This window comes from Leucopleurus acutus (assembly GCF_964270905.1).
Source record: "Leucopleurus acutus genome assembly, chromosome: 17".
In the NCBI taxonomy this organism is placed as follows: Eukaryota; Metazoa; Chordata; class Mammalia; order Artiodactyla; family Delphinidae; genus Leucopleurus; species Leucopleurus acutus.
In genome coordinates, this window is record NC_139159.1 from 29,230,805 (window position 1) to 29,258,642 (window position 27,838).

General features: G+C 38.1%; 1 protein-coding gene across 1 annotated transcript; it reads right to left on the reverse strand.

Annotated features, from left to right (window-relative positions):
• Positions 1-11,952: 11,952 nt before the first annotated feature.
• Positions 11,953-23,825, reverse strand: SLC7A13 (solute carrier family 7 member 13; the record flags this gene model as incomplete). Its single annotated transcript, XM_082858992.1, is given in 8 exon segments — positions 11,953-12,074; positions 12,077-12,145; positions 12,148-12,217; positions 14,438-14,799; positions 19,209-19,340; positions 23,141-23,232; positions 23,234-23,745; positions 23,748-23,825. Coding segments are annotated over 8 exon segments (1,437 nt in total).
• Between the last annotated feature and the right edge of the window lie 4,013 nt (positions 23,826-27,838).

Here is a 27,838-nt window from a genome sequence, read left to right on the forward strand (position 1 = left end):
GAAAGATGATACAGTGAAGAAATGTATTCCTACTATTAAGGGTTATGCTAAGGCCTCATGTCTCTGTTTTAACCAACAACTTAACAAAAGCTGATCACTGTAAACTGCAATGTAGAAGAAAAATATGCTAGAATAAGAATTCTCCTATGTGCTTTTATACATGTATAAAATTATATTAGTCACTTTTAATTTTAAAACATTAAAATTATTTCCACTGAAGTTAAGATCAGAACAAGGTTGCAAATAACACAATTTTAAACCTTGTTCTGGAGGTGTGGGTCATTGTCACAAGGTAAAACATATAAATGGAGAGGGGGAAGATGGCGGAAGAGAAAGACGTGGAGATCACCTTCCTCCCCACAGATACATCAGAAATACATCTACACGTGGAACAACTCCTACAGAACACCTACTGAACGCTGGCAGAAGACCTCAGACCTCCCAAAAGGCAAGAAACTCCCCACGTACCTGGGTAGGGCAAAAGAAAAAAGAATAAACAGAGACAAAAGAATAGGGACGGGACCTGCACCAGTGGGAGGGAGCCATGAAGGAGGAAAGGTTTCCACACACCAGAAGCCCCTTTGCGGGTGGAGACTGCGGGCAGTGGAGGGGGGGAGCTTCGGGGCCGCGGAGGAGAGCACAGCAACAGGGGTGCGGAGGGAAAAGTGGAGAGATTTCCACACCGAGGATCGGTGCCGACCAGCACTCACCAGCCCAAGAGGCTTCTCTGCTCACCCGCCGGGGCGGGCGGGGCTGGGAACTGAGGCTCGGGCTTCGGTCGGAGCGCAGGGAAAGGACTGGCAGCATGAACACAGCCTGAAGGGGTTAGTGCACCACGGCTAGCCGGGAGGGAGTCCTGGAAGAAGTCTGGACCTGCCGAAGAGGCAAGAGACTTTTTCTTCCCTCTTTGTCTCCTGGTGCACAAGGAGAGGGGATTAAGAGTGCTGCTTAAAGGAGCTCCAGAGACGGGCACGAGCCGCGGACCCCAGAGACGGGCATGAGACGCTAAGGCTGCTGCTGCCGCCACCAAGAAGCCTGTGTGCGAGCACAGGTCACTATCCACACGTCCCTTCCGGGGAGCCTGTGCAGCCTGCCACCGCCAGGGTCCCGGGATCCAGGGACAACTTCCCTGGGAGAACGCACAGCACGCCTCAGTCTGGGGCAACGTCACGCTGGTCTCTGCCGCTGCAGGCTTGTCCCACACTCCGTACCCCTCCCTACCCCCGACCTGAGTGAGCCAGAGCCCCCGAATCAGTGGCTACTTTAACCCCGTCCTGTCTGAGTGAAGAACAGATGCCCTCTGGTGACCTACACTTAGAGGTGGGGCCAAATCCAAAGCTGAACCCCGGGAGCTGTGCGAACAAAGAAGAGAAAGGGAAATCTCTCCCAGCAGCCTCAGAAGCAGCGGATTAAAGCTCCACAATCAACTTGCTGTACCCTGCATCTGTGGAATACATGAATAGACAGCGAATCATCCCAAATTGAGGAGATGGACTTTGAGAGCAAGATTTATTATTTTTTCCCCTTTTCCTCTTTTTGTGAGTGTGTATGTGTATGCTTCTGTGTGAGACTTTGTCTGTATAGCTTTGCTTTCACCATTTGTCCTAGGGTTCTATCTGTCTGTTCTTTTTTTTTTTTTTCACTTAAAATTTTTTTTCTTAATAATTATTCTTTTATTTTGATAACTTTATTTTATTTTATTTTATCCTCTCTTTCTAATTTTTCTCCCTTTTATTCTGAGCCGTGTGGATGAAAGACTCTTGGTGCTCCAGTCAGGAGTCAGTGCTGTGCCTCTGAGGTGGGAGAGCCAACTTCAGGACACTGGTCCACAAGAGACCTCCCAGATCCACATAATATCAAATGGCAAAAATCTCCCAGAGATCTCCATCTCAACATCAGCACCCAGCTTCACTCAGCAACCAGCAAACTACAGCACTGGGCACACTATGCCAAACAACTAGCAAGACAGGAACACAACCCCACCCAATAGCAGAGAGGCTGCTAAAATCATAATAAGTCCACAGACACCCCAAAACACACCACCAGACGTGGACCTGCCCACCAGAAAAACAAGATCCAGCCTCAACCACAAGAACACAGGCACTAGTCCCCTAGACCAGGAAGAATACACAACCCACTGAACCAACCTTAGCCACTGGGGACAGACACCAAAAACAATGGAAACTAGGAACCTGCAGCCTGCAAAAAGGAGACCCCAAACACAGTATGATAAGCAAAATTAGAAGACAGAAAAACACACAGCAGATGAAGGAGCAAGATAAAAACCCACCAGACCTAACAAATGAAGAGGAAATAGGCAGTCTACCTGAAAAAGAATTCAGAAGAATGATAGTAAAGATGATCCAAAATCTTGGAAATAGAATAGAGAAAATGCAAGAAACATTTAACAAGGACCTAGAGGAACTAAAGATGAAACAAGCAATGATGAATAACACAATAAATGAAATTAAAAATACTCTAGAAGAGATCAATAGCAGAAAAACTGAGGCAAAAGAACGGTCAAGTGACCTGGAAAATAGAATAGTGGAAATAACTACAACAGAGCAGAATAAAGAAAAAAGAATGAAAAGAATTGAGGACAGTCTCAGAGACCTCTGGGTTAACATTAAAAGCAACAACATTTGAATTATAGGGGTCCCAGAAGACGAAGAGAAAAAGAAAGGGACTGAGAGAATATTTGAAGAGATTATAGTTGAAAACTTCCCTAATATGGGAAAGGAAATAGTTAATCAAGTTCAGGAAGCACAGAGAGTCCCATACAGGATAAATCCAAGGAGAAACACGCCAAGACACGTATTAATCAAACTGTCAAAAATTAAATACAAAGAAAACATATTAAAAGCAGCAAGGGACAAATAACACTCAAGGGTATCCCCATAAGGTTAACAGCTGATCTTTCAGCAGAAACTCTGCAAGCCAGAAGGGACTGGCAGGACATATTTAAAGTGCTGAAGGAGAAAAACCTGCAACCAAGATTACTCTACCCAGCAAGGATCTCATTCAGATTTGATGAAGAAATTAAACCCTTACAGACAAGTAAAAGCTGAGAGAGTTCAGCACCACCAAACCAACTTTACAACAACTGCTAAAGGAACTTCGCTAGACAAGAAACACAAGAGAAGGAAAAGACCTAAAATAATGAACCCAAAACAATTAAGAAAATGGGAATAGGAACATATGTATTGATAATTACCTTAAATGTAATGGATTAAATGCTCCCACCAAAAGACACAGATTGGCTGAATGGATACAAAAACAAGACCCATATATATGCTGTCTACAAGAGACCCACTTCAGATCTAGAGACACATACAGACTGAAAGTAAGGGGATGGAAAAAGATATTCCATGAAAATGGAAACCAAAGGAAAGCTGGAGTAGCAATTCTCATATCAGACAAAATACACTTTAAAATAAAGACTATTAGAAGAGACAAAGAAGGACACTACATAATGATCAGGGGATCGATCCAAGAAGAAGATATAACAATTGTAAATATTTATGCACCCAACATAGGAGCACCTCAATACATAAGGCAAAAACTAACAGCCATAATAGGGGAAATCGACAGTAACACATTCATAGTAGGGGACTTTAACACCCCACTTTCACCAATGGACAGATCATCCAAAATGAAAATAAATAAGGAAACACAAGCTTTAAATGATACATTAAACAAGATGGACTTAATTGATATTTATAGGACATTCTATCCAAAAACAGCAGAATACACATTTTTCTCAAGTGCTCATGGAACATTCTCCAGAATAGATCATATCTTGGGTCACAAATCAAGCCTTGGTAAATTTAAGAAAATTGAAATTGTATCAAGTATCTTTTCCGACAACAACGCTATGAGACTAGATGTCAATTACAGGAAAAGATCTGTAAAAAATACAAACACCTGGAGGCTAAACAATACACTACTTAATAACGAAGTGATCACTGAAGAAATCAAAGAGATAATCAAAAAGTACCTAGAAACAAATGACAATGGAGACACGACGACCCCAAACCTATGGGATGCAGCAAAAGCAGTTCCAGGAGGGAAGTTTATAGCAATACAATCCTACCTTAAGAAACAGGAAACAGCTCGAATAAACAACCTAACCTTGCACCTAAAGCAATTAGAGAAAGAAGAACAAAAAAACCCCAAAGTTACCAGACGGAAAGAAATCATAAAGATCAGATCAGAAATAAATGACAAAGAAATGAAGGAAATGATAGCAAAGATCACCAAAACTAAAAGCTGGTTCTTTGAGAAGATAAACAAAATTGATTACCATTAGCCAGACTCATCAAGAAAAAAGGGGAGAAGGCTCAAATCAATAGAATTAGAAATGAAAAAGGAGAGGTAACAACTGACACTTTAGAAATACAAAAAATCATGAGAGATTACTACAAGCAACTCTATGCCAATAAAATGGACAACCTGGAAGAAATGGACAAATTCTTAGAAATGCACAACCTGCCAAGACTGAATCAGGAAGAAATAGAAAATATGAACAGACCAATCACAAGCACTGAAATTGAAACTGTGATTAAAAATCTTTCAACAGACAAAAGCCCAGGACCAGATGGCTTCACAGGCGAATTCTATCCAACATTTAGAGAAGAGCTAACACCTATCCTTCTCAAACTCTTTCAAAATATAGCAGAGGAAGGAACACTCCCAAACTCATTCTACGACACCACCATCACCCTGATACCAAAACCAGACAAGGATGTCACAAAGAAAGAAAACTACAGGCCAATATCTCTGATGAACATAGTTGCAAAATCCTCAACAAAATACTGGTAAACAGAATCCAACAGCACATCAAGAGGATCATACACCATGATCAAGTGGGGTTTATTCCAGGAATGTAAGAATTCTTCATTATACGCAAATCAATCAATGTGATACACCATATTAACAAACTGAAGGTGAAAAACCATATGATCATCTCAATAGATGCAGAGAAAGCTTTCAACAAAATTCAACACCCATTTATGATAAAAACCCTACAGAAAGTAGACATAGAGGGAACTTTCCTCAACATAATAAAGGCCATATATGACAAACCCACAGCCAACACCATCCTCAATGGTGAAAAACTGAAAGCATTTCCACTAAGATCAAGAACAAGACAAGGTTGCCCACTCTCACCACTCTTATTCAACATAGTTTTGGAAGTTTTAGCCACAGCAATCAGAGAAGAAAAGGAAATAAAAGGAATCAAAGTTGGAAAAGAAGAAGTAAAACTGTCACTGTTTGCAGATGACACGATACTATACATAGAGAATCCTAACGATGCTACCAGAAAACTACTAGAGCTAATCAATGAATTCAGTAAAGTAGCAGGATACAAAATTAATGCACAGAAATCTCTTGCATTCCTATACACTAATGATGAAAAATCTGAAAGTGAAATCAAGAAAACACTCCCATTTACCATTGCAACAAAAAGAATAAAATATCTAGGAATAAACCTACCAAAGGAGACAAAAGACCTGTATGCAGAAAATTACAAGATACTGATGTAAGAAATTAAAGATGATACAAAAAGAGGGAGAGAAATACCATGTTCTTGAATTGGAAGAATCAACATTGCGAAAATGACTCTACTACCCAAAGCAATCTACAGATTCAATGCAATCCCTATCAAGCTAACACTGGCATTTTTCACAGAACTAGAACAACAAAATTCACAACTTGTATGGAAACACAAAAGACCGCGAATAGCCAAAGCAATCTTGAGAATGAAAAACAGAGTGGAGGGATCCAGCTCCCTTACTTCAGACTACACTACAAAGCTACAGTAATTAAGACAGTATGGTACTGGCACAAAAACGGAAATATAGATTAATGGAACAGGATAGAAAGCCCAGAGGTAAACTCACGCACATATGGTCACCTTATCTTTGATAAAGGAGGCAAGAATGTACAGTGGAGAAAGGACAGCCTCTTCAATAAGTGGTGCTGGGAAAACTGGACAGGTACATGTAAAAGTATGAGATTAGGTCACTCCCTCACACCATACACAAAAATAAGCTCAAAATGGATTACAGACCTAAATGTAAGGCCAGAAGCTATCAAACTCTTAGAGGAAAATATAGGCAGAACACTCTATAACATAAATCTGGTGGCATCTTTAGGCTTTTCTATGTATAGTATCATGTCATCTGCAAAGAGTGACAGTTTTACTTCTTCTTTTCCAATTTGTATTCCTTTTATTTCTTTTTCTTCTCTGATTGCTGGGGCTAGGACTTGCAAAATTATGTTGAATAATAATGGTGAGAGTGGGTATCCTTATCTTGTTCCTGATCTTAGAGGAAATGCTTTCAGTTTTTCACCATTGAGAATGATGTTGGCTGTGGATTTGTCATATATGGCCTTTATTATGTTGAGGTAGGTTCCCTCTATGCCCACTTTCTGGAGAGTTTTTTTTATCATAAATGGGTGTTGAATTTTGTTGAAAGCTTTTGCTGCATCTATTGAGATGATCATATTTTTTTATTGTTCAGTTTGTTAATGCGGTGTATCACATTGATTGATCTGCGTATATTGGAGAATCCTTGCATTCCTGGGATAAATCTCACTTGATCATGGTGTATGATCCTTTTAATATGCTGTTGGATTCTGTTTGCTAGTATTTTGTTGAGGATTTTGCATCTATGTTCATCAGGGATATTAGTCTGTAATATTTTTTTTGTGTGATATCTTTGTCTGGTTTTGGTATCAGGGTGATGGTGACCTCATCAAATGAGCTTGGGAGTGTTCCCTCCTCTATACTCTTTGGAAGAGTTTGAGAAGGTTGGGTATTAGCTCTTCTCTAAGTGTTTCATAGAATTCTCCTGTGAAGCCATCTTGTCCTGGACTTTTGATTGTTAGAAGATTTTTAATCACAGTTTCAATTACATTACTTGTAATCAGTCTGTTCATATCTCATATTTCTCCATGATTCAGTCTCAGAAGGTTGTGCTTGTCTAAGAATTTGTCCATTTCTTCCAGTTTGTCCATTTTATTGGCATAGAGTTGCTTGTAGTAGTCTCTTATGAGCCTTTGTACTTATACAGTGTAGTTGCTACTTCTCCTTTTTTGTTTCTAATTTTATTGATTTGAGTCTTCTCCCTTTTTTTCTTGATGAGTCTAGCTAAAAGTTTATCAAATTTGTTTATCTTCTCAAGTAACCAGCTTTTAGTTTTAATGATCTTTGCTGTTGTTTTCTTCATTTCTATTTCGTTTATTTCTGCTTTGATTTTTATGATTTCTTTCCTTCTACTAACTTTGGGTTTTGTTTGTTCTTCTTTCTCTAGTTGCTTTAGATGTAAGGTTAGATTGTTTATTTGAGATTTTTCTTGTTTCTGGACGTGAGATTATCTTGCTATAAACTTCCATCTTAGAACTGCTTTTGCTGCATCCCACAGGTTTTTAGTCATCATTGTCATTTGTTTCTATGTATTTTTTGATTTCCTCTTTAATTTGTTCAGTGATCTCTTGCTATTTAGTAGCATATTGTTTAACCTCCATGTGTTTGTGTTTTTTACAGTTTTTTTCCTGTAATTGATTTCTAATCTCATAATATTGTGGTTGGAAAAGATGCTTGATAATATTTCAGTTTTCTTAAATTTACCAAGGCTTGATTTGTGACCCAAGATGTGATCTATCCTGGAGAATGTTCTGTGTGCACTTAAGAAGAAATTGTATTCTTCTGCTTTCATTTGGAATGTCCTATAAATTAAATATCTGTTAAGTCTATCTGGTCTATTGCATCTTTTAAAGGTTTTGTTTCCTTATTAATTTTGTCTAAATGATTTCTCCATTGGTGAAAGTGGGGTGTTAAAGTCTTCTACTCTGAATGTGTTACTGTCGATTTCCCCTTTTGTGGCTGTTAGTATTTGCCTTATGTATTGTGGTGCTCCTATATTGGGTGCATAAATATTTATAATTGTTATATCTTCTTGGATTGATCCTTGCTCATTATTTAGTGTCCTTCCTTGTCTCTTGTAACAGTCTTTATTTTAAAGTCTATTTTATCTGACACAAGTATTGCTACTCCAGCTTTCTTCTGATTTCCATTTGCATGGAATATATTTTTCCATCCCCTCACTTTCAGTCTGTAGGTGGCCCTAGGTCTGAGAGGGTCTCTTGTAGACAGCATATATATGGATCTTGTTTTTGTGTCCATTCAACTAGTCTGTGTCTTTTTGTTGGAGCATTTAATCCATTTACATTTAAGTTAATTATCAATATGTATGTTCCTATTACCATTTTCTTAATTGTTTTTGTTTTGTTTGTGTAGGTCCTCTTCTTCTCTTGTGTTTCCTGCCTAGAGAAGTTCCTTTAGCATTTGTTGTAAAGCTGGTTTGGTGGTGCTGAATTCTCTTAGCTTTTGCTTGTCTGTAAAGCTTTTGATTTCTCCATCGAATCTGAATGATATCCTTTCTGAGTAGAATAATTTTGGTTGTAGGTTTTTACCTTTTATCACTTTAAGTACATCCTGCCACTACCTTGTGGCCTGCAGAGTTTCCATTGAAAAATTAGCTGATAACTGTACAGAGATTCCCTTCTATGTTATTTATTACTTTTCCCTTGCTGCTTTTAATATTTTTTCTTTGAATTTAATTTTTGTTAGTTTGATATTAATCAAACTAATTTTGATTAGTTTGATTAGATGCATATTAATGCGTCTCTGTGTGTTTCTCCTTGGGTTTATCCTGTATGGGACTCTCTGTGCTTCTTGCACTTTAGTGGCTATTTCCTTTCCCTTGTTGGGGAAGTTTTCCACTATAATCTCTTCAAATATTTTCTCAGACACTTTCTCTTTCTCTTCTTCTTCTGGGACCCCTATAATTTTAATGTTGGTGTGTTTAACATTGTCCCAGAGGTCTCTGAGACTGTCCTCATTTCTTTTCATTCTTTTTTCTTTATTCTGCTCCATGGCAGTTATTTCTACCATTCTATCTTCCAGCTCTCTTATTCATTCTTCTGCCTCAGTTACTCTGCTATTGTTTCCTTCTAGTGTATTTTTCATTTCAATTATTTTGTTGTTCATCACTTTTTGTTTATTCTTTAGTTCTTCTAGGTCCTTGTTAAACATTTCTTGTATTTTCTCGATCCGTGCCTCCATTCTATTTCCAAGATTTTGGATCATTTTTACTACCGTTACTCTGAATTCTTTTTCAGGTAGATTGCCTATTTCCTCTTCATTTATTTGGTCTTATAGGTTTTTACCTTGCTCCTTCATGTTAAATGTATTTTTCTGTCATCTCATTTTTTTTGATGGGTAGGGCTGTGTTCCTGTCTTGCTGGTTGTTTGGCCTGAGGCGTCCAGCACTGGAGTTTTCAGGCAGTTTGGTGGAGCCATGTCTTGGTGCCAAGATGAGATGAGGAGCTCTGGGAGAGCTCACACTGATTAATATTCCCTGGGGTCTGCAGTTCTCTGTTAGCCCAGTGTCTTGGACTTGGTGTTCCCACCACAGGGGCTCAGGTCAGACCCCCAGCCTGGACACCAAGACCCCAGAAACCACAATGCAAAAAAATAAATAAAGACAAAGCCCAAGGCAAATAATAAAGCAAAACTGAACAAACAAAAACAAACACACAAACAAAAAAGAAAAGAAAACAGACAAATAACAAAAACAGATCCAAGCAAACAAAAAACAATCCAACAAGCAAACAACAACAACAGCAAAAACCCACAAGGAAATTAAAAAACCAGAAGACACCCAAAAAACAAGACGGCCCAAAACCAATAATAAAAACAAAACTAGCTAAACAGAAAACAAAAAATAAAACAAAAGTAAAAGGACAAGCTAAAAGAAAAACTAAGAGAACAAAAGACAAACACACGAAAATGACAAAAACAGAAATTAAAAAATAAAAGAAATGTTTAAAAAGACAAAAACAAAGTAAAAACACTATGAAACAAAACAACACAAAAATATCAAAAGAACAAACCAACAGAAAACAAAATCACAAAAAAAATGAAAACAAAAACCAGACAACAAAAAAGAGCAGAATAATAACAAGGAAAAAATAAAATAAGATTAGAAAAATAAAAAATATGTTAGAAAAAATAAAAATGAAACAACAAAACACAACATCAATAAATAAATAAATGATAAATTTTAAAATTTTAAAAATAAAAGTAAGGATTCCATGGTGCCTCTTCCATCAGTGCCCTTGCCCCCATGGTGAGCTCCATGCAACCCACACTTCCCCAGGAGGCCCTTCAAGACCTTTAGGTAGGTCTCTGAACCCATTGTGTCAGCCCCACCTTTGCGTGTGTTTTTTTCACCAGCATCTGCTCCTGAAGCTGGCCCAGAGCACATGTGCCCACACAGGCCAACTGGGGCACAGACTTCCCACCTGTACCCATGCAGCCAGAGGAGGTTTTGGTGGGGGTGGGACAAAGGCCTGGGGCCCGTGCAGCCCTCAGAGGCTTTGAGGGGTGCGGTGCTCAGGCCCAGGACACACACGGCCAGAGGAGTCTTTGTTGGGGTGGTGCGCAGGCTGCCAGGAACCACCTGGTCCTTGGAGGCTTTGGGGGAGCTGTGCTCAGGCCCACTGGGACCTGTGCAGCCAGAGGAGGCCCTGGCAGAGCAGGGCTCAGACCGGGGCCCCTAGCAGGCTCACTGGGGCCCAAGTGGGTAGAGGAGACCCTGACTTGAGGGGTGGGCAAGCCCACTCAGGTGTGCCCACTGCCCAAGGAGGCCAGGTCAGCAGGTGGGGAAGGGCACTGCAATGGTGGCCCTGCCCTTTTCTCACCAATTAACAATGGTGCCCGACTTCTCTGGTGACCCGGTCTTCCTCTGCCAACCTTCCCGGCTGTGGAGCCCTTCCCTCTTGCTGCCCCAGGCTGCCTCCCCACCGTCAACAGCCATCCCCTCCCCAGATCCACCCTCCAAACCTCACTCTCCGGTACCCAGCCCTCCTCTCCACCAGGAGACACACAACTCAGGCTGAGGTGCACAGTGCTGTGACACAGACCATACGCATAGGTCCCACTGTGTCCCACCCTCTACAGACCAGCTGCCACATTCCCCTCTAATCCTGCAATCCCCTGAAGGTCCCTCTCTGTCCCCACTGATCCCCTCACCATGAATGGGGCCCTCTGAGTGTGGGAATATCTTTTCTTCCCTAGTCCCACTTCAGGGGCGCCAGTCCTATCCCACCTCCACTTTTCTTGCCCCCCTCCTTCCCTCCCACGTCATACCCAGTTCCACAGAGATTCCTCCAGTCTCCGTGGGTGTCTGAGGTCCCCCACTAGTACTCAGTAGGTGCTCTGCAAGAATTGCTCTGATGCATTCTTGTGTACTTGTGAGGAGACGTGAACTCCACATCCTCTTACTTGGCCATCTTGACTCCGCCCCCTCTCCAAATGAGTTATTTTCTATATTCAAATCAGCACCAAAAGAAGGACTCAGGAAAGTTGAAGAGAATGCTTTTTAATTTAATTTTATTTATTTATTTATTTTATTTTTTATTTTTGGCCACACAGCACCGCTTGTGGGATCTCAGTTCCCTGACTAGGGATTGAACCTGGGCCACAGCAGTGAAAACACTGAATTCTAACCACTAGACCACCAGGGAACTCCCATGCTTTTTTATTTTTAATTGTTAACTTTTATTACAAGACAACCACAACTTCAGTAAAGAAGGGGTGGGGTGTAGAAAAAATGGAAGAGTGGGAGAGACATCAGCAATATATCAATGCAAATATATCAATATATCAATGCAAACCAAGACTTAAGCTTTCTGCAAAACAACAGAGCTTTCATTACACATTACAATTTCTGTGTGAGTTTTAAAGATAGGTACTATCCTGTGTACTTCTGTATATATCATCTCATTTGAGAAAGAAAGTTACCATAGGTACTTTATCATTAATGTTCCATTATGTGCTTAATCTTTATTTGGAACTTGGTGTGTTTTTAGAAGGCTATTTTATTTCACAGTTCCTACTTCTACTTCTGACATCTGTTCATCAGACACTTCAGGGATGCAAATATTAAACAGCAATTGTAAATAACACGTCATCTTCTCAAACCAAGGCAACCTCAATTTAGATATATTAAAGGTATATAAAACAGAAGTCCACTGAGAATAAAGAGACACACATAGATATAATACATATGTGAGACTTCACCAAAGGTATCAAAACCAAGCACAAGCTGATAGCTATTGCTACCAGTAGAAATGGCAAAAACACCTAAAAAGAGCAATTTTTTTTAAAAATTAGATATTAAAACCCATTTAAGGTACTGACATATTTACCTAAACAAAAAGTAAGATATAAGCTACTGATAGAAAATGGGTTAAATTAACCATGAGTTTAGAGAAACCTGGCTTACTATTTAAGATGTTGAAAATTATTGTTAGGGTGTTGGCTGTAGGGAATGAACATATAGCATTTGAGTGTTCGTGAGTGAAAATAATCATGACCATTTGCCGGTAGGATAAACATCTTCTGGTCTAGAAGGCATGAGTTCTTTAAGAGGGAGTTCCTAAGGCCCAAAGGAAGTCAAGACAATTTTCCCAGAAAAATATCTCAAGGCAGTAGGAAATTCATCTCAATAACACAGTATCCTCAGACCCTCTGTTGCTCAAGTAGATATTGACAGGTAAATATTATGGCTTTGTAGGCTCAGTATATTAAAAACAAAACAAATCAAAATAAAAACTTTGCCAAAACAATTCTCCTTATTTTTTGTGGATTTTTTTGGCTTCTGTTTTGGCCAAAAACCTTGAATCCCTATCCTTGGCACTTGCTTTGTGTTAGTATTGCAAGTGTTTTGCACCAAACATTACCCTACCTAGGGAGAAAATTCAGTAGGCAGTCACTTTTGCAATGCATTTAAGAGATAGATCTGAATCTATACCTCCAAAGTATAACACAGCTAGTCACAATTTATTAAACCCTTTAATTAGAGTGTCACTCATTTGGGGTTTAAATCATTAAGAAACTCCTTTTAATTGGTAAAATACCCCTGAGAAAGATAACCTATCATCTCAGAACTTACCATCAGTTATCCAAAAACTGAGAGAGGAGAGAAGAGCATTCATGCGGGCATTAGAGACAAATTTCAAACACTTACGCTATGGTTACCCTTGCCTTCCTTTTTGATGCAAATTAATATCAAATAATAATATAAATAATAATAACTATCAATGTGGCTCTGTATTGTTTGCATGCCTTATCTCATTTAATACATCCCACATTCTTAGGAGGTAAGCATTATTTATTCCCATTTTAGGTCTGAAGACACTGAGGATCAGTGGTTAAAAAACAAGAAGATTCCCCTTCCCTATGTACTCTCTGAGCATACTCTGGAGGCCACCACGTAGCAATGCTCATACTATGGTTTTGATTCATCTGACTGTCTACATCGATTATAGTCTGCCTGAATGCAGAAGCCAAGTCTTATTCCTTTCTGCACCCAGAATACCTAGCAAGGTATTCAAATCATAGTGGTTTCTCAATAATTTATATAATTAGGGGATGGCTGGATGGAAGTAGAAGGAACTGAAAAGAAAAGATGGTTGTAAGTCAACCAAAGCTGATGATTAGAATGTTGCTTCCTCCCAGAGTTCTTTCTTATATTTTGTACTTAGTGAGAGACAAACATCCTAAAGAGACTGCCTAGATTTGAATCTTGGCTCCACTCCATGCTGTGTGACCTTGGGCAAGTGACAACTTTTATAAACCTATTTCCTTATCTGTAAAATGGGGATAACACTAGTATCCATCTTCTGTATTACTGAGAGAAATAATTTTGATAATCCAAGCAAAGCTTTTAACATGATGCTGAGCCGACCAAGCCTGTTTTACTATTCTGATAATCAAAGCATCAGGCCACCTTTCTCCAACTTTCCTTATGCTGTCCAGTTTTTTCTTCTTTCCTTTTCTATGATTAAAGAGCACTCCTGTAAAACTCTTCTTCATCCAGACTGAAAGTAAGTTTAAATGTAAGTAGAATTGAAAGGATGGAATTTGTTGGTGATCAAGTTAAGCTGACGTTTCAGGACAGGAGATGCTATAACTTGTGACCCCACAGCAGCACTTGCCTATTCTTATTTCCCACCTGCAAAATCTGACCCTGACTGTGGAAGATACTGGTATGCAGTGGTAGCTAGCTACAGAACTAAACAAAGTAATCTCTGCTGAAAAGACTCATAATGATTTGTCTGACAGTCCAGAGGACTATCCTTCTCTCTAATAAACCAAACAGAACCTGAGAGATTTTATATTGAGTAAAATCTACCCAATAAAAATAAAAATTAAAACTAAGACCAAATTATCTGTACATGCTTCACAATTTGTTAGTAATAAAAAGATCTACTTGTAGACATTCTGCATATAGTCTTCCAATACATTTACACCCAGTATCTTTGATTTCACACAGAAAAAAATTAGAAAACTCACTTTTACCTTATAAGGTCGAGGTAGATTGGGCTTTTGGTATCTCAGTTTTAGTATTCCTGTCATTGATAAAGCAGACCAAATAGAAACTACAATATAAAGATAGTTTATCAAATCAGTTAGGTTTGTCAAGACAACCGCGATGGACACCATAATGACAAGTAGTAGCACAGACATAAATGGAGAGGAGTAAATATTAAGCATGTTAAATAACAAAGGCAGCTGGCCCTCTTGGCCTGCAATGTATATTACTCTTGATGATTCAAATACATTAATCAGAAGGTTGCTAAATAATGAGGCAGAAATACCAAAAGGAATAACCCATGTTAATGAGGGGATAACTCTATCAGTCCATGTGAGAGCCACAGCATCTGCAGAAAAACCAGAACACACAGAAGAAAATGTATTTAAAAAGATAATGATAAAACTTTTAAAATTATTTTTTAAAAAAGGAGGAGATTTAAAAAGTCATTAAAAATTTGAATTTCATTTAATTTCACACTTTAATTCCTTATGCATGTGTCCATTTTAGCTCTGTCAAACCAGTTATTATTTTATGTGTCTTCCCCAGCAGACAAGGAATTTCACTTCTTGAGGGCAAAGATCATTTACTTTCTATAAAACTACTTCATTCAGTGACAGACATAGAGTAAATTTTCAATGATACTTGTGAAATAAATTGATTTTGTTGAATGGATGATTGAGTGAGTGCTTAAACTAAAACTAGTTTACAGAGTACTGATAATTACAGTCAGAGTGAAAAAAAAGCACAGTGCAATGCTGCTGACACAGGAATGAGACTCAAAAAGTTCCCATATCATGGTGCAATTTGAAATACTTAACAGAAATAAAAATAAACCATATAGATAGGGAAAATAAATTACACACAGATTAAAATACTTATGACTTCTGGGCACTAGCCTAAACTATAGACCAGGGGCTCTCAGGGGAGGTGGTTTTGCTCCTCAGGGGTCATTTGACAAAGTCTGGAGACATTTTTGGTTGTCACAACTGAGGAGGTAGGAGGTTACTGCTGTCATCTAGTGGGTAGAGGCCAAAGATGCTAAATATCCTACAATGCATGGGACAAAACAACAAAAAATGATATGGTCCAAAATGTCTAGTGCTAAGATTGAGAAACCTTGGTATTGACCAATCTTTAGAGAATATTGAGATTTTTTTACTTAAAGGTGAAAAGATCTTATGAATGCTAATTCAGTATAAGTCAGTAGATATAAAAGGCATCAGTGAAAACAATTATCCACTATCTATGAATCTATCTGAATCCAATTCATATTATGTAGGATATATAAGCTAGGATAGACCATTCAGACTCAGAAAAAAAAATTCTCAGTTTTTCAGTGGAAAGAGTGCAACACGATCTTGTGTCCCTGGGGGTAGGGGTCCTCCAGGGTTATGGCAAAGTTGTTTTCCAGGAGAGCCTCCAGCACGTCAACATACTGGCTTATAACAAACAGTAAAATTTTTTCAATATGATGAAATTGAAATTTCATCAGTGGTTCCTGTTCTTTAAAGTCTACTTTTTAAAGCCCTTTCAAATAGCCTCAAGTGCTCTTTTCACTATTCTCTTTAATGCTATTCTATAATATTGGGTCTTGTTTTAAAATGTCTCCTGCCTCACTTAATATTCATTTTAAATAAGGTATTGTTGGTTATTCCTCCTGAACAGTCATACCGCTGCACATTTTCCATTTTCAGACACATTTCAGAAATACTTCTTTTCAGTAGTGAAGCAATTGTTCTCCTTTGATTTCCCATCCTTTTCAAACCTGGTTGGTTATAATTAGAGGAAGTTCTAATTATGATCTGCTGCATAATCTTTATCTCTATCTTACAATTGATTTTTTTTCTTTTTCATTCTTTCCCTTATGTTATTTATTTTCTTTAAAAAATTATATTATAAATGCTTTTGATAAAAAGTAAAATAAATAGCTCCAAAACACATAAAGTAAAAATGTGTCCCTTTCTTTGCCAATCCTTCATTCACACACCCCAGAAGTAACTACTGTTAACATCTTTTTTGATATTCTTTCATAACTTTTCTATGCATATATAAGCATCTGTGAGAGGTATGTATATGTGTACATATATGTATTTGTGTGTGTGTGTATGTGTGTGCTCCTGCATGGTTAATCTTGCTTTTTTCACCTTCCAATATATCTTGATCATATTAATACATATACATCCATCTAATTATCTTTAAACTTTTTCAGTATTCCATTATATAACTGCAATTTAAATTATTTACTATTTCCATATTGGTGGATTTTTAGGTTATTTTCAATTTTTTACTAATTAAAAATGTGCTTTAATGAACACACTTGTGCCCTCAGGTGTTGGTGCACTTCTCCTCTGAGAGTAAATTCTTAGAAGTGGGATTTGTGAGTCAAAAGGTATATACTTTTTAAAATAAGGTAGGTATTACAAAATTACCCTCCAAAAATGATTGTACCAATTTACTAGTAAGTGATTCTAACATTTTCAGTTTCCTCTCAAAGTACTTAATCACGCCTGGTTGACCAGTTATCTGCAGGCTGCTTCTGGTCAAAGAAACCTTCTTAGCCTCTGCTTCCAGACAATGTACTTACTCTTTTGGATTATCTTTTCCTATGCCAATAGTCTCTAGTTTCAAGTATGACACGGAACCCTCAAGAACACCAAGTGGGAGCAACCTTGTCAACAGTGTGTTAGCAGGGCTTTCAGGAACTTTGAAATCCTCAGGCTGAAAAAGCCAGGAACCTGTACTCCTCACTATGACATTTCCACAAACCTCATTGTAGAGGGACAGGCTTCCCCTACTGTGCTGTAGAACTTATCTGTTTTTTCTTCTAAGAAAGACACACACACCCTAGATGGTCTATATCCCTTTGTAGCTTTTCATGTCTTTTAAATATACCCATTTGTTTGAAAACATTCACTCCTTAATCCTTAAAATTCCTTAATTTAGGAATCCATTTCTTTTGCTTATAATTTTTTCTCCTACTATATAAATTTTGCCGTTCATTAAAGAAAATTTGGAAAATTTAGTAAAGAATAAACAAAAATCACCCTCAATATCATTCCAACAGGTCATTATTAATTAGTTATTGATATTTTCTGTTTTATATTGTAATATAGATCCTGCCTTTGCTCTCATTATTACATTATAAAAAGTTTTTTTACTTTAAGTATTCTTCAAAAATATGATCTTTGAAAAATCTCAGGATGGTCTATTATATACATTTCTATAAATTATTTATTTATTTCAAATTTATTGGATATTTTGGTGGTCCTTAATTTTTTCCTTTCATAGGTAATGCTATGATGATTGTCCCTGTACATACATTTTTCATGTATAGCTCTGATTATTTCCTTAATGTAAGTTCATAATACAATAAAAGGTAGATATTTGAAATCAAAAATATTATTTCAGAATTTAAACATCTAAGGATGATATGTCTAAAAGAATTGTATCAATTATAGTCAAAACACTTCATGGGTCTTCCATACATGCCAAAACTAGTATACCGCCCACAAAAATGCTGCAACTGTTATGACACACCAGAAGAGATATTCATCATTTTTAACAACGAGTATGGCCAGAGCACTGGCCAAAACAGATGCCAGCTTCAGTGAGCCATTACGGCTGAGCCAGCTGACCAACAGCCCTGACCACACCTGTACGTAGCTTCATAAATTTATTTTCTACATAATCAGAGTAGTTAATAAAATCATTACTTGTTTTTGTCCAATTTAGCAATTGGTTTGTTCCCACAAATACTCAGAATCTTGACTATTTCTAGTGTACAGCTCCCTAACAGAGCTAGACCACTATGAATCAACACTGATACCATGCATATGGCAGCTTCCTACATGGCAGTAACACAAGAATTGAGGCAAAGTGTGTTAGGACTTTTATATTAAACCTCCCTTAGATTTATTTCCAGTGCCCCAAAGATTTACCAAAACAGTAATAGCTACTCAAAAGACATTAGTCCCAAAAGTACTGGCTGATAACTCAACGTTTAATGTTGATTTGAGGAAATTGCTGGTCTTTCATATTTCCTGTTCCTCATTTCTTTCCAAATTTCCTTTTATTCCTTGAATCTGTTCCTCATTTTTAAATGTATGTTTATTTCCTTAAGATTTTCCTATTCTTTCATTTTTTATTCTACAACAAGGGCCCTAAAATAGTTATCTTTTAGTCAAATTTCCAATATGTTCAGGGCCCTTTGCCACTATAAATTTTAGAGTTATTTATGGTAAATAACAACATTATATTACATATTAATCATATTAACTATGTATATCAGTTGACCATTAACATCTATTCTTTTAACTGCTAATGTCCTACATTTTAAGTTTATCATTATTTATGTCACCTAGAAGAACATTTGGAAAATTTATGTTGTGAAATTTTTAGTAGATATAATATACATATTATATATATTATAAGCACTGATTACACAGTGTCACTCTGGTGAGAAGAGATCATGAAAGGAATACTAACATTTTGAACCCAGTCTGCACCATACGCCATCATTATATATACTTTTCCATATTATCAGAAAACACATTACCATGCTTAAATGTGAAACTCATTTCTAAGACAAATCATGCTCTTTGGCCCCTCTGTTATTTTCGAAAATTACAAGTTGACTCTCTGTAAAATAATGAAAAGCAAACAGCAGTCTCAACCGGTAAAATGATACATACATATGCTAAAAGGACCAGAACTGTCCTTATTATTATTTATTGCCTTAGTTATTTATGTACAAACCTGAAGAGAGAATTTCCTTGGGTGTCAGAACAGTCAGGTAGGAAATGTTAACCAGTAAATAAACAATAGTCACCAGAGGGAATGCAATAAATATGCATTTTAGAATTGTCTTCCTGGGTTTCTTCAGCTCCCCTATAACACGCAAAAGAGCAAAATCACAACTGGTAAAACTTATGCCTTAAATTAACCTTTAAAATTGCTCCATGTATCAAGTGTTGGGCTGGACTCTTCCTATCCGTCCCAGCCACCACCACCACCACACGCGCATGCACGCACACAGTAGGAACTGCTACACACACCCCTCCCTTCACAGCTTGGTGCTAAATGAAAATAAAGGGGGTTAATGTCTTCATTTCCCCCATAGATGGTAAAATTTCTGAAGAAATGCACAAGAATGAAAGTGAAAGCTTAGCCCATAAGACCCTGTAGGTTCGGAGTCTACCTGTGTCTTCAGTCTCCTTTGTTAGGTACTAGGTAATGAGTTTGAGTAATGGGAGTACAGTGGTGAGCAAAAACAAACATGAAGCTCAAGATTAAGAAGAGGACCTATGATTAATTCAATAATCACCTAAAGAAAAGTTAAAATAGTGACTGTGGTAAGCGTCCATGTGAAAAGGGAGAAAGGGCTATGAGAATACAGTATATGATAAGTTGATGATCCCCTTTGCTATCCGTGTTACAGGCACACTGGTCTTCTTTCAGTTTCTCAAAAGTGTCGTGCTCCTCGTTGCCCCTCAGCCCATTCTCTCACGTGGAATGTTCTTTCCTTTTCTAGTTGCCTAGTTGACACTTACCCTTCCTTCAGCAATCATAACTTCTTCTGGGAAAATAGGAGCTAAAAATCTCCTAGGCTAACAAAATTGTCCTATTATACATTCTCATAGCATTTGTGAAAAGAGTAAAAGAGTCCGTCATAAATACTCTCTCCCTGTAGACTCTTCACCTTCCCTTTATGCCAATATCAAGTGCAGAAAAGATGTGATTTAGCATCATATATAATGATTTTCCAGGATAGTCTTATTCTCCAATATTGCCCCATTTGTGACACCATTTTCCCCAGTCTCACCGTTCTCTGAGAATTATCCTTGACATAAAGAATTGAACATTATAGCTATGTGTACACAATGTGACTCTGTGCCCTGGTAATAGGTAATAGGACCAAGCACAGACCTCTGACTCACTGGAAGCCAATCATTGCCAGTACACGAGCAGATTTCTTGCAAGAATTTGAACCATATGTCAACAAAACTGAGAGAATCAGGAAAAAAGCATGTAATGGCAGCACAAAAATCCAGCTAATAACTCTAGTTTTTAAGTTCTAGGGCTTCCCTAATTCCTGTTGCTCCTGAAGACTGGTTGCTCAGGTCTCCCTTGAAATACAGCATTATTCTTGCAGCAAGTTCCCCTTTGCTAGTTTAAGCTAATGTGTGTGGGTTTCTGTTACTTAAAGCTAAATCCCTCTGACTAATAAATATTTGTCCTTTGACAAATGTCAGATTCCTTCCATCTGCATCTGCCCAAAGGTTGAATGTAATGCCCATGGCATACACAAATATGAGCTGATTAAGTACTTGATGAGTAAAGAATTAGAAAACTCTCATTTAAATGCTGCCTGAACCACTTAACTATTTATGAGCTCCTGGACAATTTATTGACTGTCAAGGTTTCAATTTCCTTACCTGTATATTGGGGAAATGGAAAATACAGAGACAATAAAATTCCAATCAAATGCCTAGCACTTAATAAGTTATTAATGACTATGGTTATTAGTTAAAGATTTTGGGCAAGCAGAAGGGCTACTTTTTAGGATTACCTGTACTTTCCTCTGGGCCTTTTGCTCTTTCTCATTATGTATTAGATTGTTACAGAGGGGATAGGAATATAATACAATATAATATACAATATAATAGCTAGACAGGTAGTGAATATCCTTGGTTTTGAACTTAAAAGATGGCTGTTCCTATGGTAGGCAAAGTGAGCTGCCCACAAATTACTATTTTACTGGTAAAAGTGTTACTTAGAAGTTAGTTATACTTAAAATTTATTAAGTGAATTAACAATCCCAGCATACACTGAAATTCCTTCAGCTTTTGTTTACTGCTAGCTGGTTTTCAAGAATTCTGTAATAATTGATAAGTTAGCAAATTTTGTTAATCTGTCTTCAGCAAAGTCATCTAGCAATGAAACATCTTTGGCAATGGAACAAAATGAAATTGGCACAGATAGACACCAAAGATATCTCTTCTACCCTTAAAAGAGAGAGAGAGAAAATGAGAGAGAGAAAAAGAATTTTTTTCTCATTATGCTAACCTTTCAAATTGCAGTGACCCATTTACCCGTAAAAGACTAATCTCTTATAGCTTTCTTTTCTCAATACTTCACTTTTAAATTCAAAGCCAAATTTCCTCTCATGCTCAAAATTCGCCAATGACCTCTTAAAATTTTTTCTGATCAGCTCTCACACTCTTCAATTTCTGAAGCATTTCACCATGTTGATTTCACCTCCTTTTGGAAACATGGTGATTTTCTTTCATAATTCTCTAAACTTCCTCTGGGTTCTTCAGCAGATCCTCTTTCTCCACATACTGCCTAAAAGTTGGCATTCTCCAGTCATCTGTCTCCAGTCCTACGCCATCTTGTTCTCCTCTCTCTAGGTGCTTGGCTTAGCAATCGTATCTATCATAAAGCCCATCAGGTGGAAAGCATTTTTGCAGTCACCCAAGATTGTGTGCCATGTCTTATACACACCTGCACACTTCTAGTCTCCACAGCTTCACTCAGACTTTTCTACTGCTAGAACTTTTTGGATTCAATGAAAGTTGCTACCTTTTCCACTTGACACAGCAAAAGGTGATTTTACCTTCCACTGAATTTCCATAGTAATTATATTTTTCCATTGTAGCCACTTATTAAATACTATCATGCCATTATTTGCTCATAAGGCACAGAATTATAGTGATTTTAAGTGATAATGCCCATTTTTCAAATGAAGGAGAAAAAAAAAATAAGTCCAGAGAGTTAAAGATACTTGCCAAGCTAGTAAGTGGCAGAAGTCAGGCCAAAATCTAGGTATTGCCAGTTCTACTAGACTACAAGCCTCTTTGGGGTAAAGAATACATCTTACTCATCTTCAGGCCCTAATACAGGACTTTAAAAATAGTCAGTGTTTAAAAACATATCTGCTGATCGAGTGATTTAATGAATGATGGACACATCAGTCACTACAGGGGGTACTAAGATTAAAGGAAAAATTTGTTCAATAGTAGAGCGTCTGCTTCATGTTTAAATGTCAAAGAAAAAAACTGATAAAATTATTGACTTTGAGAAACATGAAATAAGTGTGCAAGTTTCCTGAGGAGGTGAGAGGGAAAGGATACAGGTAGAGTTCAAGGGAAGAGACTGACTTTGAAAGTGGAGAGAAAACTTTTGTCCTGATGTTGAAGGAAAGAGTATTAAGTCCAGCCTTAGAGCAATCAAGGATATCTATGATTCTATTCTTTTTAAAAATACTTAAAAGCCTGAGTGTGTTGCACCCTCCCACCCATAACACAAACATAGTCTGCATTGGATTATTCTTGGATTCACGGTTTCATGGAAGGGGAGTATTTCCACAGCCCGAGAATTCATCCATTAATAGAATAAAAACCAGTTTGACATGGAGGTCCCATATCTGTGGTCCCGGAATAGAAAGCTGAAAAATAGAAGTTATTCAAGAAAATAAATACTTTGGAATAACTGTGGGAAAAATTAAGAGTAGGTGATAAGTGCAGAGCTGGCATATCTTGATCTGATTTAGAAAATAATAAGGAAGAAAAAATAGATTGAATCATTTATTTTAAATGGAACACAAAATATAATAAAAGATGTGCATTTCACATGGTGTGCAATAAGTCATGGCTTGAGACTTTTTTTCTCAAGGTATTGTTGGTTACCTGCTATATACATAGAGTATCCTCCACCTGAATATGAAAAATATCCTTGGAAGACAGCTTCTGTAAACTGGGAGGCTTCTGGAAACTCAGCACCGAAGGAGTTCTAGATTCTGCTTCCTCCCTCTCACCAGCAACACTCCTCCACTTAGGGAAATAAGGTCGAGTATGGCCATTTTCAGCACGGTGCTGGATATCTGAAGCCAAGTCCCCTCTTTCACACCACGAAAATTCAGGATTCCCACAATCCACAATATGGCCAGGGCCAGATATTTCTTTGGCAGCTTTGGAGCACAGCAGCTGGGAGGAAAAGGCTGGATGCTGTACCCAGTGAGGAGCGGAGACTGACTGGCAGCTAGCCCTGGCCCCAGAAACAAGGTTATCCAGAGGTTCAGGAAAGAGATCAAGTTGCCAAAACATTTCTTCAGACAATAGTAGTGAACTCCACAGCATGGGAAGGTTATACCTATCTCTGCGGAGCACAGAGAGGTCATAATGGGCAATAAGGCACAACCAGCCCAGATGCACAGGGAGAGCCCCACGTTCATGCACGAGTACTTCAATACCCCTTTGGGGGCCACAAAAATGCCTGCTCCAATTAAATTAACATAATTATATTAATTAAAAAACTTGTGCCCCAGGAATATCCAAATACGCTCTTGAGCTGTATCTTCCTCTCTGCATCCATTGTAATTGAAGAATTTTAAAATTTTATTTATATAGATTATAATTTCTGAATTTTCTTGCCTATGTTGCTGGAAAGGATGTTCGTGGATTCTCTGAAATAAAAGAGTGCTGCCCTTTTTTTACACCATTGTTAAATATAGCCTATGTTCAATCATTGACAAAATATATGTGATGCATCCAAGTAAAATAATGTAAGATTACTTGGAAGGGTTTAAGTTTGACTTGTTTTTTAAATTATTATCAAAATAATACATTCAGATGGGAAAAAAGGATTTCAATAAGACAGGGTATTACAGCAAAAAGCAGGGGTTTCCTGCTCTACTTCACTGCTTCCCAAACATATTCCCAGTTCTTTTCTCTGGAAACAACCATTTAAAAGTATATATGGTTTTGGTTCTTTTTGGTGGTTGCTTCCACAACTCTAAACAGTATGAAAATACTTTTATTCTTAAATATCTCTACTTAAGAAAGTGTCCGTTGACTTCCTCCCATGAACACTGAGGAATTAGCTCAGTTACTATCCTCTCACTTACTCTGCTCCCTCTTCCTCCCATTTTTACTATCAAGCTTTCAAGAAACCAAGTATTTACCTTTAATCAAGTTCATGGAAACCAATTAACAAGGTGAGGGAGTGAAAGACCCTGCAACATAAGCCTGTCCCCTAAACAGCCATCATTCTGGCTTCCTGGGTCACATGCAGAAAGATGTGGACAGGAAGTAGAGGATGAGGCCTGACCCCCATGGACAGAAAGAAAGAGGATCCTGATCATCTGAGCAAGGTCTGAGCCTTAATAGCTCTTATATATGTTGACTCTATAATGCAAAGTGTTGTCCTGAGCATCTCTAAAGCCTCATAAGCTTGGAGCACACTCCCTGCCTTGGAAGTAAATTATTTCCAAATTATCCTTTAAGAGTAAATGAAAATGAAGTTGTTTATGTTTTTGCTTTGGTTGTGGGTAAACTGGCTATTTTCTGGCAGATTGCATCTGATCTGCCAGAAAGTCCAGTAATAATACTGTACAGATCTCAATAAACATGAGCGGGTTCACTACCCAAATGAAAGCATGCCTCCCGTCCTATCCCAGAGAGAAGGACCTAGGAGTGAGGGAAGGAGACCAGAAAGCTCACCTTAAAATAGAAATAAGTATGTGAAATAAGCCACACACAGAAAGACAAGTATTGCACAATTCCACTTATATGAGATACCTAAAATAGTCAAATTCATAAAGTCAAAGACTGAAATGGTGGTTACCAGGGGCTGAGTCCAGGGGGGAATGAGTAGTTGTTAATCAACAGTCATAAAATTTGAACTCTGAGTAAGCTCTAGAGATGTACAGCATTATAACTACAGTCAACAATAACGTACACTGAAAATTTAAGAGGATAGATCCCATGTTAGGTACTTATCACAATAAAATATTTTAAAAGAGGGTAAAATATAATTTAACTCATGGAAGAAAAGAAACAAAGTAGAAGCAGGGGGCAGAGTTAGCCAATGTCCCGTCAATCAATCTCCCACCTACCTACTTTCAGGAGAGACAGTGAGTGAATCCACGACCCATGCCTTGGATTTCACAGCAGGAAGATAAGAATAGAGAAAGAACTATGGCTCCCAAATAGCAGTGTGGTAGCTTTGTAGTGTATGAACTACACATTTGGTTATGCTAAACTACATTTCCCAAATTTCTCACTTAGAACGGGTAATAAGGAAGATTCTTGTGTGAGATTTAGAAAGCAGAAGTGAAGCAGCAGTCACTTTGATATTTCATACTGACAAGGAGCCCCTCCTTGACCAAACTTAGTCAGGCTCCTTTGAGCCTTCATCCACGGCCTGCTCAGCACAGTTTAGCAAGAATACCCACACCCTTGCTATCTAATCAAGTTCCTCTTAGTCCTTCTCCATTCACTGACTCCCTCACTCTGCCCATGGCTATAAATTCCCAGGTGTCTTTGCTGTATCTGGTGTCAAGTTCATTTCTAGATTGAAGTCCCTTTCCCCTACGGCAGTAGCTCGAATAAAATCTGCCTTGCCATTTGTAACCAGCATTCTGGGCAATTTTTCTTTTACAATGTACATTGTGTTATACATGATGGCCCACCCCTTTGCTGTAATTGTTGTATATCTGCTGGCTTATCTCTCTGGCATGAGACGGTAAGCCTGTAACTCTTCCACCTTTACCAAGTTCCTCCTTCAGCTGCTCAACCTCTGGGTCTGGTATGTGTTTAGTTCCACCAAGAAGGGCCCCAACTTCTGCAAGATGTCCACACCATCAATGTTAGTGGTAATAAAAAGTGGCAGATTTCAGTTCATCTTTGTAGGCTCCAGCTTGTTCTTGTTTTCCTTCACTTTTACATGCATCACCCCTTCTGGATGACTTGAACTTCAACTTCCCAGCAGCAGACTTGAGGACAACAGCCTTAATAGAGACTACTTAATCAGCTCCCACAATTACATAAAGTCAATCTCTAAGCAAATCCTTTTAGTTTTTATAGAGATTCAGATAAAGAAATAAAGATAAATAGATATAGATAGATCTACACATAGATATAGAAATAGATGTAGATACAATTTCCTAGTGGTTCTGCTGCTCTAATTGATACAGGGAGCAAAAGGCTATGGCATTTCATGCATCCCTGGAGTTTAATAGTATTCAGGTATGTCTGTGACACTGAAAACTAAGAGTGTAAAACAAGAAACTTGGGCTGGAATATCAACCTGCATTCTGGCTTTCTCAGGACTACCAGAGATTCTCCAAACTCAGGGAAAACACTCTTTGAAACGGGACCCCTACTTTAATGGGGGTATTCTTGAAGATTCTATGTGGGGTTACTCCATCAAAGGGGAGAATGTGTAAGTCATCCAATATTAGGCTCACTGGCATAGCACCTCCAGTGCTCAGAGAATTATCTTCCACATAGCACGTAGGTGAGCTCAGTCCTTAGACAGAAACTCTGCAAAGCTAAATGAGAAACTGCCATGCCCATGCTTTTTCACACATGACTTAAGAAATAGAAGACTGGGAACAGCAGAGAAGAGACATTTCAAAAGACTAAGTTTTACAGCGAGATGCCACCCTGAAGGGTTTACAGTGTTTTTCCTGTTTATCATTATTTTTCTTTTTCTATAATTGCCCTCATAAGAGAAGATCTGTCATGAAGGCAGATCTAACGATGTCAGTCTTGTTGAGTGTATATCATTACCTCAATTGTACAGATATGCAAAAAGAGGCTTACAGAGGTAAAGGAAATTGTCCAATTCATAAGCCTCCAATCCTGTGTTACTTCATGTTCTTAATGTCTAATTCTACTTTTTGTAGCCCTGATTTAAAATATAAGTAACGTCAGATTGAGGATCCCCATATGTCTGTTCTTCCATAAAAGCAACAAAATACTGAAAATTTTGTCAAAATCATCTTTTTCTGTACTTTAGAAACTAACCCAAGACCTGCCTCAATCTAGGGAGAATTTATTCAAGAAAAACTTCTGAACTTCCATTAGAATAGTTGAGTTTGTGGATTTTTATATTTGGCCTGTTCCCATCCTCCTTCCCCTAACTCTGAACTAGTCTTGAAAACCAGCAGCCCTGACATATTGTAGCTGTAAAAATGAGCAGTGTTGCAGCCACTGAAAAGGGGCAAACCAGGAGCTCCTCCAAGAGCACCATCTCCAGAGCATTCTTCTTACTGGACCTATCTCTTGGCTCCTTGAAAAACCCCATATACAGGGCTCAGAAAAACCCCTCTCAGCAGAGTATTTAACTCAAGCAATCAACTACAATTGTTGAACACAGCAACAGCCTAAGACAGCAATGCCGGTTCAGGGGGAAAAAAATTCCAGCCTAAAATAGGAGATGTCCAGAAGGGCCTTTGGAAATAGCTGATATATTCTTAAATATCTAGAAGGCCATGTGCACATTCAGGGCTGTATAAATGCCCAGGAAAGACCTAACAGGGCTCCAAGCTCTCACCTCTGGCTGACACTGAGGCCCTGTGAAAACCGGAAATGAAGCGTAAG